Here is a 13,352-nt window from a genome sequence, read left to right as displayed (position 1 = left end):
TGTCCGTCCTTGTATGCATGGCTCCCCATCTCCGTCCTTGTATGCATGGCTCCCCATCTCCGTCCTTGTATGCATGGCTCCCCATCTCCGTCCTTAAATGCATGGCTCCCCATCTCCGTCCTTGTATGCATGGCTCCCCATCTCCGTCCTTGTATGCATGGCTCCCCATCTCCGTCCTTGTATGCATGGCTCCCCATCTCCGTCCTTGTATGCATGGCTCCCCGTTCGTGTATGCATGGTTCCTATAAAAAAAAAAAACACATCCTACTTACCTTCCCTGCGCGCCCTCGCTGCATCTCATTCCGGTGCCAGCAGCTCTTCCGGCCGAGTGATTACGTGTCTCCTATGGGAGTGGAGAGACATGAATATTCATTACCTTAATGAGCTGGGGCACTTGCTCACTCGGCCTGAAGACCTGGTGGAAGCGGAAGGAAATGCAGCGAGGACGCGCAGGGAAGGTAAGTAGGATGTGTGCTGGAAGACAGCGACTGCGGCTGTAACTGTGCAAGCTATAAGAGAAATGAATATTCACTGCCGGCAAAGTGAATATTAATTTCTCTTTAGCAGCGGCACAGGCTTTAGCTGCAGCCGCAGGCTCCTGCCTCTCTCACCCGCTGCTCGGCCGCTCCCCCTCCATTTTTCTGGGACAATGACTCGTTTATAAGCTGAGGGGGGCATTTTCAGCACAAAAAATGTGCTGAAATACTCAGCTTATACCTGAGTATATATGGAATATAAAATAGACAAGCCCGTCTGTATATGCTGGATGTGGTTGCAGTGGACGGGGCAAGGGAAAATCTATTTCGTACCCTGAATAGAAATGAATCTAAACAATCAAGAATATCTCAAAGAGTGACGTCAGAGGCTGAGGCCAAGCTACAACTTAGGAATGATCTGGCTGTAGCAAATTTGAAGTCTTCATCACAAAATCCGCTCTCCCCACCAAGTATGACTGCCGGATCAGACTACAACCTTTGTTTGTAGTCTGTTGCCATGGAGGCAGAAGCTTGCATAGGAGCTGTAGACACAAAATAGAAATCCCATAGTAGGACCATATGCAGAGGTGTGCCATTTTGTATCTTCGATACACACACATATTATATATATTTATTACAACTGTGCAGATGTTAAAGTCTGGTTGACAATAGTAGAAATAGAAGATGATTTGAGGGAAATAAACAAGAGAAGGCCAGATTGGCACTTTACATTGTAATTATTTCCTACGATGATTATGAGCAATTTGGTGGAAAACGCTAATTGCGTATTGTCTTCGGCTCTTTCTTTCGACATCTCAGCCACAAAATTCTCTCTTGTATTCTACACTATACGTCACCACATCCAGCCTGGATCAGTATCTTTAAAGGGAATCTGTCATCAGGTTTTTGACACCTAATCTAACAGCAGCAGCATGATGTAAGGACAGAGACCCTGTTTCCAGCGATGTGTCACTTACTGGGCTGTTTGCTGTAGTTTTGATAATACCCGTTTTGTTTGCTGCAGATCTAGCTGTTCTCTGAATGCTGAGCCCTGTATAACCCCGCCCATAACACTGATTGTCTGATTACTGTGTACACTGTGCATAGGCATAAAGCTGTGTGGCGTGGCAGCATTACCTGGCGGCAGGTTTTTCTAGTCTTGTAGTGATAATCTCCTGCTGATAAAACTGTTATTTTATGAAAACTACACTAAGCAGCCCAGTAAGTGACACATGACTGGAATCAGGATCTCTGCCCCTACATAATACTACTCTCAGATTTGGTGTCAGAAATTCGCTGATAGGTGTTTCCCTATCTACTGGATACAGATAACTGTTAGATCAGCGTGGGACACCGATCACCAGACTGGAGCCTCCTATGTTCTCCGACCACGGCCAGGAGGAGATGAATGGAGCAGCAGGCCATATATGCGCTGATCGCAGCCCCTGTCTTCCATAGAGGACTACTCGGATGCAATCTTGCAGCCGGGGGGTAGTGGGGACCCTCCTTTCTGGTAAGTCCCAGTGATCGGGTGATCTAACAGTACCCGATGAATAGGTGAGAACCTCAATTTTCATAACAGCTTGGCTAATTGCAGGATATACTCCAGAATGACACTGTATGCATGTATATTAACAATGAAGGGCCATAAAGCCTTCTAATAAGCCAAGAATGGTGGAAGCCATCATCCCTAGATGGCTGCGGTCTCCAGGTGGTGCCGCGCAGCGTGCATGGAGCTCTCCAGCAGGCAAAGGGTGTGGGGTAGGGATCCCGCTAATTACTAGCAGGTGATGCAGCGGCAGATCCCAGCGGGGGACACGTGGCCGGGAGCCACCTGACACAGCAATGCATTCTCAGTCTTTAATTAAGCGCTCATTAACTTGGCATCCTCCAAGGTTTCTTCCTTCAGAAGTTGCTGAGAACCGTTCTGTTATCTGCCGGCTGATTCTTAGGCTTAGGGCTCATGCAGACGAGGGTATAAATCGGGCGTGCGCCATCCAATGTTTGACCGGACGGCAGGATGACTCAGGTTATTCAATAGGGCTGCTCACATGAACGATTCTTCTCTCGGTCCGACCGTCCGCGAGAAAGAAAACCGCAGAATTACTACTTTCTAGCATATACTGGATGAGACTCACCCATTCACATGTATGGAGCATAAAAATATATATCAGCTCCCACGCAAAACATACGGGCGGAGTCCGATTATTACAGATACATTACTAGTATAAACCTAGAAAACGGTATTTGGTCATGCACATTTTTAATGTAGATGTTAGAAAACGGATCAAGCACGGACGTAAAACATGGACAAACGGATGAAAATCTGGATGGTTGATTTTTCATATGCTCATCTGTAATGGCCTAATAGAGGGGTAGGAAATAGAGATGAGTGAATGTGCTGGGATAAGGTGTTATCTGAGCATGCTCGGGTGTTAACCAAGTGTCTTCGGCGTGCTTGAAAAATAACACATGGAGGGATTACCTGTGATAGCCCCGCCCACAGCCCCGCCCCGGAGCACGAGCATATCATTAACTGAAAATTACAAATACAGATTAAACAACAGCCACAAGACAGATTTCATCACCAGGTATGATTTCAATCAGTACAACAGCGCTGACTTGACAATGCCTGTAGTTTAGTGCGCTGACTGGTTTGCTTTAACCCCTTTACCCCCAATGGTGTCAGAGCGAGCCTGCAGCCACATTGTGTGCACCCACACTGACACTTGGAGCGCTGCTGCTGTACTCATCCAGTGAGCAAGCGCAGACTTACAGACAGCACTCACTTTTACTAACGGAACGCTGACAATAAAGACAAGCTTTAGTATACAAATGCAAGTGTGCTGCGAAACACCCTCATCTGCATATTAAATAAAGTAGATTTAACATTATAGCACCAATAAAATCTATTCTGTAGGAATATGCCCCCTAATCCCCATTCTAAAGTGTCAGTCTCCCCAAATCCCCAGACTGCATAGCACCAGACTCCCCTGTTCACCAGTATATAGCAGCACCAGCGTCCCCTGTTCACCAGTATATAGCAGCACCAGCCTCCCCTGTCACCAGTATACAGCAGCACCAGCCTCCCCTGTTCACCAGTATACAGCAGCACCAGCCTCCCCTGTTCACCAGTATATAGCAGCACCAGCCTCCCCTGTTCCCCAGTATACAGCAGCACCAGCCTCCCCTGTTCACCAGTATACAGCAGCACCAGCCTCCCCTGTCACCAGTATACAGCAGCACCAGCCTCCCCTGTTCCCCAGTATATAGCAGCACCAGTCTCCCCTGTTCCCCAGTATATAGCAGCACCAGCCTCCCCTGTTCACCAGTATATAGCAGCACCAGACTCCCCTGTTCACCAGTATATAGCAGCTCCAGCCTCCCCTGTCACCAGTATATAGCAGCACCAGCCTCCCCTGTTCACCAGTATATAGCAGCACCAGACTCCCTGTTCACCAGTATACAGCAGCACCAGCCTCCCCTGTTCACCAATATATATCAGCACCAGCCTCCCCTGTTCACCAGTATATAGCAGCACCAGCCTCCCCTGTTCCCCAGTATACAGCAGCACCAGCCTTCCCTGTTCACCAGTATACAGCAGCACCAGCCTCCCCTGTTCACCAGTATATAGCAGCACCAGCCTCCCCTGTTCACCAGTATACAGCAGCACCAGCCTCCCTTGTTCACCAGTATATAGCAGCACCAGCCTCCCCTGTTCACCAGTATATAGCAGCACCAGCCTCCCCTGTCACCAGTAAATATCAGCACCAGCCTCCCCTGTTCACCAGTATATAGCAGCACCAGCCTCCCCTGTTCACCAGTATACAGCAGCACCAGCCTCCTCTCACCAGTATATAGCAGCAGCCTCCCGTCACCAGCCTCCTCTCACCAGTATACAGCAGCAGCCTCCCGTCACCAGCCTCCTCTGACCAGTATACAGCAGCAGCCTCCCGTCACCAGCCTCCTCTGACCAGTATACAGCAGCAGCCTCCCATCACAGCCTCCTCACCAGTATACAGCACAGCCTTCTCTCACCAGTATACACGAGCAGCCTCCCGTCACCAGCCTCCTCTCACCAGTATACAGCACAGCCTCCTCTCACCAGTATACACCAGCAGCCTCCCGTCACCAGCTTCTTACCAGTCTATACCAGCAGCCTCCCATCACTAGCCTCCTCTCACCAGTATACACCATCAGCCTCTCATCACCAGCCTCCTCTCACCAGTATACAGCACAGTCTCCTCTCACCAGTATACACCAGCAGCATCTCGTCACCAGCCTCCTCTCACCAGTATACAGAACAGCCTCCTCTCACCAGTATACACCAGCAGCCTCCCGTCACCAGCCTCCTCTCACCAGTATACAGCACAGCCTCCTCTCACCAGTATACAGCACAGCCTCCTCTCACCAGTATACACTAGCAGCCTCCTGTCACCAGCCTCCTCTCACCAGTATACAACACAGCCTCCCGTCACCAGCCTCCTCTCACCAGTATACAGCACAGCCTCCCGTCACCAGCCTCCTCTCACCAGTATACAGCACAGCCTCCAGTCACCAGCCTCCTCTCACCAGTATACAGCACAGCCTCCCGTCACCAGCCTCGTCTCACCAGTACACAGCACAGCCTCCAGTCACCAGCCTCCTCTCACCAGTATACAGCACAGCCTCCCGTCACCAGCCTCCTCTCACCAGTACACAGCACAGCCTCCCGTCACCAGTATACAGCACAGCCTCTCGTCACCAGCCTCCTCTCACCAGTATACACTAGCAGCCTCCTGTCACCAGCCTCCTCTCACCAGTATACACTAGCAGCCTCCTGTCACCAGCCTCCTCTCACCAGTATACAGCACAGCCTCCCGTCACCAGCCTCCTCTCACCAGTATACAGCACAGCCTCCAGTCACCAGCCTCCTCTCACCAGTATACAGCACAGCCTCCCGTCACCAGCCTCCTCTCACCAGTACACAGCACAGCCTCCCGTCACCAGTATACAGCACAGCCTCTCGTCACCAGCCTCCTCTCACCAGTATACAGCACAGCCTCCCATCACCAGCCTCCTCTCACCAGTATACAGCACAGCTTCCCTTCACCAGTATACAGCACAGCCTCTCGTCACCAGCTTCCTCTCACCAGTATACTGCAGCAGCCTCCCCCCTATCTTCAGCTCTATGAGCGCTCACCTGCTCCTGTGTCCTCCTCCCATGTCGTCTTCCTCCTCTGCTGTGACCTCTGCAGTGAGAGATGATCTCATCTTCCTCACATGCAGACCCTTCAGCACCTCGGATGCAGGGACCTCTCTGACCCTGGAAGATGCGGCGCCACTACTTCCTGGGTCAGTCAGCTCCCTGCATGTAAGTTAATATGGAGGAGCGCCCCCTCTGAAAAGACAACAGATTTCCTGGATTGTCAAATGGAGGGGAAAGGAGGTTGGAAAAAAAAAGAAAAAAGTTCTTCTCCGTCTTGGTGGCGCCCCCTGCAGGCCAGCGCCCTAGGCACATGCCCTCCCGTGCCTAGTGGCAAATAAGGCTCTGCAAATACCCAATATGTGGGGGTAAACCACTGTTTGGGCGCACGGCAGAGCTCGGAAGGCAAGGAGCGCCGTTTGACTTTTCAATGCAAAATTCGCTGGAATTGAGATCGGACGCCATGTCTCGTTTGGAGAGCCCCTGATGTGCCTAAGCAGTGGAACCCCCCACAAGTGACACCATTTTGGAAACTCGACCACCAAAGGAACTTATCTAGATGTGTGGTGAGCACTTTGAACCCCCAACTGTTTCACAAAAGTTTATAATGTAGAGCCATGAAAAGAAAAAAAATTATTATATTTCCACAAAAATGATCTTTTAGCCCACAATTTTTTATTTTCCCAAGGGTATCTGGAGAAATTGGACCCAAAAAGTTGTTGTTGCAATTTGTCCGAAGTACCCTGATACCCCATATGTGGGGGTAAACCACTGTTTGGGCGCATGGCAGAGCTCGGAAGGGAAAGCGCGCCATTTTGGAATGCAGACTTAAATGGATTGGTCTGCAGGCGTCACATTGCATTTGCAGAGCCCCTGATGTACCTAAACAGTAGAAACCCCCCACAAGTGACCCAATATTGGAAACTAGACCCCCCCAAGGAACTTATCTAGTTGTGTTGTGAGAACTTTGAACCCCCAAGTTTTTCACTAAAGTTTATAATGCAGAGCCGTGAAAATAAAAAATAATTTTTTCCCACAAAAATCATTTTTTAGCCCCCAAATTTTTATTTTCACAAGGGTAGCAGGAGAAATTGGACCCCAAAAGATGTTGTCCAATTTGTATGGAGTACGCCGATACCCCATATGTGGGGGAGGGACCACTGTTTGGCCGCACGGGAGAGCTCGGAAGGGAAGAAGCACGTTTGAATTTTCAACACAGAATTGGCTGGAATTGAGATAGGACGCCATGTCGCGTTTGGAGAGCCCCTGATGTGCCTAAACAGTGGAAACCCCCCCAATTATAACTGAAACCCTAATCCAAACACACCCCTAACCCTAATCCCAACCGTAAATGTAATCTCAACCCTAACTTTATTCCCTAACCCTAACGGTAAAATGGAAATAAATAATTTTTTAATTTTATTATTTTTCCCTAACTAAGGCGGTGATAATGGGGGGTTTGATTTACTATTTATAGCGAGTTTTTATATCGGGTTTTTATGTTTGGCAGCCGTCACATGCTAAAAGATGCTTTTTATTGCAAAAAATTGTTTTTGCATCACCACATTTTGAGAGCTATAATTTTTCCATACTTTGGTCCACAGAGTCATGTGAGGTCTTGTTTTTTGCAGGACGAGTTGACAATTTTATTGGTGCCATTTTCGGGCACATGACTTTTTTTTTATCTCTTTTTATTTTGATTTTTAGGAGGCAGAATGAACAAAAACAGCAATTAATAAATTTCTTTTTGGTGGGGCATTTACACCGTTCAACGTTTGGTAAAATTGATAAAGCAGTTTTATTCTTCGGGTCAGTACGATTACAGCGATACATCATTTATATCATTTTTTTATGTTTTAGTGCTTTTATACAATAAAAACTATTTCATATAAAATATAATTGGTTTTGCATCGCTTTATTCTGAGAGCTATAACTTTTTTATTTTTATCGCTGATGATGCTGTATGGTGGCTCGTTTTTTGCAGGACAAGATGATGTTTTCAGCGGTACCATGGTTATTTATATCTGTCTTTTTGATTGCGTTTTATTCCACTTTATGTTCGGCGGCATGATGATAAAGCGTTGTTTTCTGCCTCCTTTTTTATTTTTTTTTTTTACGGTGTTCACTAATTAGTGGGGCCGTTTTATAGGTTCGGTCGTTACGGATGCGGCAATACTAAATATGTGTACTTTTATTGTTTTTTTTATTTACATAAAGAAATGTATTTATTGGAAAAATATTTATTTTTCTTTATTTAGGAATTTCTTTAAAAAATATTCTTACAAGGTATAATATTTTTTTTTTTAGCTTTTTTACATTGTCCCAAGGGTGGGACATCACTGTATAAAGTCAGATCACTGATTATTATTATTATACATTTTTATAGCGCCATTTATTCCATGGCACTTTACATGTGATCTGACACTTTGCACAGCACTGTGTCAGATCAGCAATCTGACAGGCAGTGAACGAGGCTTTTCAGGTCCTGCTCTCAGCGGGCACTGAGAGCCACCTCCCTGCAGAACCCGGAAGGACCCTGCGACCATTTTGGACCCAGGGGTCTGCGGGCAGGGAGAACCTCAGAACAACACAATCACAACGCGTTGTTCTGAGGGTCTGAGGGAAGCACGCAGGGAGCCTCCTCCCTGCGCGATGCTTCTCTATGCCACCGGAACGCTGCGCTCTTGTTTAATCGCAGTGTTCCAGGGGTTAAAGTGCCGGGAGCGGTCCGTGACACTTAGTGCCGGGTGTCAGCTGTGAGAATCAGCTGACACCCACCCCGATCGGCCGCTCATCACCCCTGTGGGCAGCCGAACGGCTTCGACATACTATCCCATCCATGGTCATACGGGCCCAGCCCACATGGACGGGATACTGCGTCGGATTTCAGAAAGGGGTTAAATGAAAAAAATAAATAAATAAGCAAATACCGTGTAGCAAGGACAAAATAGTAATAATACATGTACATAACACAGAGTATTTATTTAGCATTGCGTTTGGAGAAAAAAAAATGTAAAAGACATCGCACCACGACAAGGTGTACCCAATTGGGAAGGGACCTAACTCTCTTGTAGTTCACCTCAGTATGTGTCAGCTGATTCTGTGGGCAAAGCAGGACCAGGGTACTTAGCGGGTACCCACAGCTCAAGCCTGACTCTACCATCAGGAGCTCCAGTGAAAACAGGTAGCCGCTTAGCTGCTCCCCCTCCTAGGCAAGTCCGGCCCTGTGGATCCACATGTGTCACCTGCACGTGTGACACTGGGTCCCGACTGTTCAGACACCTGCCTGTATGAACAAAATGAACAACACAAAAAAGGGGAGCAGTGCTCCTTTTTGTACAAAAAAAAAATTAAAAAAATTAAGCTAGATCATATGTTGGTATAAGTGCAATGCATAGGTGGTATTCACACGGTGGCCATTTAACTAGCGGAACGTAAGAAAGAAAATGAGCAAATTCTATATATTGACATACTTTAGGGTAATAATACATGTAAATAACAGAGTACGTAGTTAACATTGTTTTGATAGAAAAAAAAATGTAACCGCCATCCCACAATGACAAGGCGTACCCCAAGGTGTCAGAAAAGTCCAGATCCGGGTCCTAATCACACATATTGAGGTGAACCAGAAGAGTGAGGTACCATCCCGCCTGGGGTACACCTTGTCGTGGTGGAATGGAGTTTATGCTTTTTTGTTTATATATAATCAGTGATAAATAAGTCCCTAAATTCTTTCCATGCACTATTTGTCTTATCTGAGGTTCCATTTCTATAAGGAGCATAAATATCACCGCCAGACGGTGACCTAAATAACACTACCCAATCAAGAAGGAACCAGCACAATGAATGTATGCACCAACTGCGGTTTTAGGGGTTCACCCCAAGCTTCACGGGTCATCAGGGCCAGCGTTGTCCCCTTGTGCAGCGTCAGGCGATCCGTCCCATGTAACTATCCAGGAGGCTGCCAGAGAGGAGCCGATATTTTTCTAATCCGCCACCGATACATTTTTTTTTCTTATGAGACAAAATAATTCAGTATTGGCTGATAGGGGTCCGCAGGAGGTAAGGAGGGACTTACACATTAATGTTTATTCCTCCATTCTCAGTCATCAGGACATGTGACATCTCAGGTAATAACAGTCAGGGCTCTTCCCCGTTACTCACCTCCAAATAATTTTCCACTCCTAAAACTGCTTGAGTTTCTGGCGCCTTGACTACTCCGCTGAAAATAGAGAAAAAAATCATTGTGAATACATGCATGAAAACTGAAAAGAGAGAAAAAAAAGTTACAGTTTTCTCCCAGAAACAGCGCCACTCTTAATTATAGGCTGTGCCCGGTACTGCAGCTCAGCCCTGAAGTCTAAAAGTGGTATAACGATGTACAGAAATGATCCACTGGATTGTTAGACTGGTGCAAGCCCCACCACCGATCGACAGAACAGGGCTCGTGGCCCGGTCATCCATCAGCTGAAAATCAGTGGCCAGGAGAAGCTTAAAAAAGCTGCAGAGCCTGCACTGAGCCACAGAGCCTGCACTGAGCCGCGGAGCATGCACTGAGCCGCGGAGCCTGCACTGAGCCGCGGAGCCTGCACTGAGCCGCAGAGACAGTACTGAGCCGCAGAGCCTGCACTGAGCCGCAGAGCCTGCACTGAGCCGCAGAGACAGTACTGAGCTGCCAAGACAGTACTGAGCCGCCGAGCTTGCACTGAGCCGCAGAAACAGTACTGAGCTGCCGAGCCTGTACTGCGCCGCCGAGCCTGCACTGAAATTATAGGGGAATGATTTTTTACAAATAAAAGACTTGTGTCTCCTTCTTTCGTTTGACTACAGGGTTAGTAATGGGAATGTCTGACAGCCACCTCTCCATTACTGACCCCAGGGCTTGATGTCAGCACCAGCTGCTGACATCAACCCCACAAACCCATTACCCCGATTGCCACCACAATCTGTAAGAGCCAAGGCTAAGCGCCAGAATTGGCATGTGTAATGGATGCACTATTTCTGGAATGGCTCAGGGCTGGTCTTACTAGGTTGGGAAAGAACCAATATCCATAGACTTTCCTAGCCTATTAATATCAGTCTGAAGCTGTATGCTTAGCCTTTGCTGGTCATTAGAAATAGTGGGGAATCCACATCATTTTTTGGGGGTACCCTTTTTTAATAACCGGTAAAGGCTAAGCAGACAGCTGTGAGCTGATATTAATAGGCTGGAAATTGGGTATTGGCTCCTTCACAGAATAATAAGCCAAGCTCACAGCTATCTGCTTTCCCTTAGCTGGTTATTAAAAATAAGGGGGACCCCACGCTAATCTATTTTTTTTTTTAGCTAAATACATGTGCAGTAAACTACACACATACGTCACTAATTATATAGCTCACGGTCTATTCACTATACTTGCACATCTAATAATACTAAGAATTTTACAGACAATAAAAGACATTAGAGCATAACAATAATCACAGAAATCAGCAGATACCAAGAGGAATGTGTGCCCTGCTCATAAGCTTACAATCTATGAGGAAATAGGGGAGACATGAAAGGTGAATGGTAACAATTGCTTTCATTGCTTCTGACCAGCCATAATGTAATAAATCAGGTGTTCATGTAATGCTGCATGAACCGGTAACCAACCAGCATGTGTAAAAGTATAGACACAGAGGGCTTTTAAACGCATACATTGTGTGAGAACAAGATACAAGAGTCCTGGTTATGAAGAAAATGTTGAATGGGAAACACAGGGTTAGTTAGATAAGTATGTTGAGGCGGTAGGCCAGTCTGAAGAAATACATTTTTAGGGTAGGCTTAAAACTGTGGGTATTGGGGATTAATTGAATTATCCTGGGTAGTGTATGCCAAAGAATTGGCGCAGCACGTGAGAAGTCTTGGAGATGGCAGTGGGAGGTTCTGAATATTGAGGATGTTAACCTCGGGTCATTAGCACAACGGAGGGCACGGGTAGGGTGGTAGACTGAGACCAGAGAGTAGATGTAGGGTGGTGCTGAGCCTTGGAGTGCTTTGTGGGTGAGGGTAATAAGTTTACACTGAATTCTGGAGCGGATGGGTAACCAGTGTAATGACTGGAACAAGGTAAAGGCATCAGTATAGCGATTGGTGAGGAATATGATCCTGGCTGCAGCTGTTATGTTTGCTAATGACAGGTGTTATGAAGGCAATCCAGAAACACAGTGTGCTTAGCGATCAGAGCGCACACAGTGATCTGACAAATACCCAAAAATACAAGAACGAGCTCTGAGACGTGGAAACTCTGTAGACTGCACACCTGATCCTATCCTAAACACAACTAAAAGCGGCTGTGGATTGCGCCTAACAACTACCTAGGCAACTCGGCACAGCCTAAGAAACTAGCTAGCCTGAAGATAGAAAAATAGGCCTGACTTGCCCCAGAGAAATTCCCCAAAGGAAAAGGCAGCCCCCCACATATAATGACTGTGAGCAAGATGAAAAGACAAAACGTAGGGATGAAATAGATTCAGCAAAGTGGGGCCCGATATTCTAGGACAGAGCGAGGACAGTAAAGCGAACTTTGCAGTCTACAAAAAACCCTAAAGCAAAACCACGCAAAGGGGGCAAAAAAAACCCACCGTGCCGAACTAACGGCACGGCGGTACACCCTTTGCGTCTCAGAGCTTCCAGCAAAACAAAAGACAAGCTGGACAGAAAAAAAGCAACAAAAAAGCAAAAAGCACTTAGCTATACAGAGCAGCAGGTCACAGGAACAATCAGGAGAAGCTCAGATCCAACACTGAAACATTGACAAGGAGCAAGGATAGCAGCATCAGGCGGAGTTAAGTAATGAAGCAGTTAACGAGCTCACCAGAACACCTGAGAGAGGAAGCTCAGAAGCTGCAGTACCACTTGTGACCACAGGAGTGAATTCAGCCACAGAATTCACAACAGTACCCCCCCCTTGAGGAGGGGTCACCGAACCCTCACCAGAGCCCCCAGGCCGACCAGGATGAGCCGCATGAAAGGCACGAACAAGATCGGAAGCATGAACATCAGAGGCAAAAACCCAGGAATTATCTTCCTGAGCATAACCCTTCCATTTAACCAGATACTGGAGTTTCCGTCTAGAAACACGAGAATCCAAAATCTTCTCCACAATATACTCCAATTCCCCCTCCACCAAAACCGGGGCAGGAGGCTCAACAGATGGAACCATAGGTGCCACGTATCTCCTCAACAACGACCTATGGAATACATTATGTATGGAAAAGGAGTCTGGGAGGGTCAAACGAAAAGACACAGGATTGAGAACCTCAGAAATCCTATACGGACCAATAAAACGAGGTTTAAATTTAGGAGAGGAAACCTTCATAGGAATATGACGAGAAGATAACCAAACCAGATCCCCAACACGAAGTCGGGGACCCACACGGCGTCTGCGATTAGCGAAAAGTTGAGCTTTCTCCTGGGACAAGATCAAATTGTCCACTACCTGAGTCCAGATCTGCTGCAACTTATCCACCACAGAATCCACACCAGGACAGTCCGAAGACTCAACCTGTCCTGAAGAGAAACGAGGATGGAACCCAGAATTGCAAAAAAATGGAGAAACCAAGGTAGCCGAGCTGGCCCGATTATTAAGGGCGAACTCAGCCAACGGCAAAAAGGACACCCAATCATCCTGGTCTGCAGAAACAAAACATCTCAGATATGTTTCCAAGGT

At 47.1% G+C, this 13,352-nt stretch overlaps 1 protein-coding gene across 1 annotated transcript in view; it reads right to left on the bottom strand.

The window, feature by feature from the left end:
- Nucleotides 1–13,352, bottom strand: part of PUSL1 (pseudouridine synthase like 1) — a 69,301-nt gene that overhangs the window by 43,335 nt on the left and 12,614 nt on the right. The window contains exon 2 of the mRNA XM_069741163.1: nt 9,826–9,883. Within this exon, the coding sequence (XP_069597264.1) occupies nt 9,826–9,883 (58 nt within the window). The remainder of the gene's footprint in view (nt 1–9,825; nt 9,884–13,352) is intronic.

The sequence above is a fragment of the Ranitomeya imitator genome, chromosome 10, assembly GCF_032444005.1.
Source record: "Ranitomeya imitator isolate aRanImi1 chromosome 10, aRanImi1.pri, whole genome shotgun sequence".
In the NCBI taxonomy this organism is placed as follows: Eukaryota; Metazoa; Chordata; class Amphibia; order Anura; family Dendrobatidae; genus Ranitomeya; species Ranitomeya imitator.
This window is presented reverse-complemented; position numbering and strand designations above follow the sequence as displayed.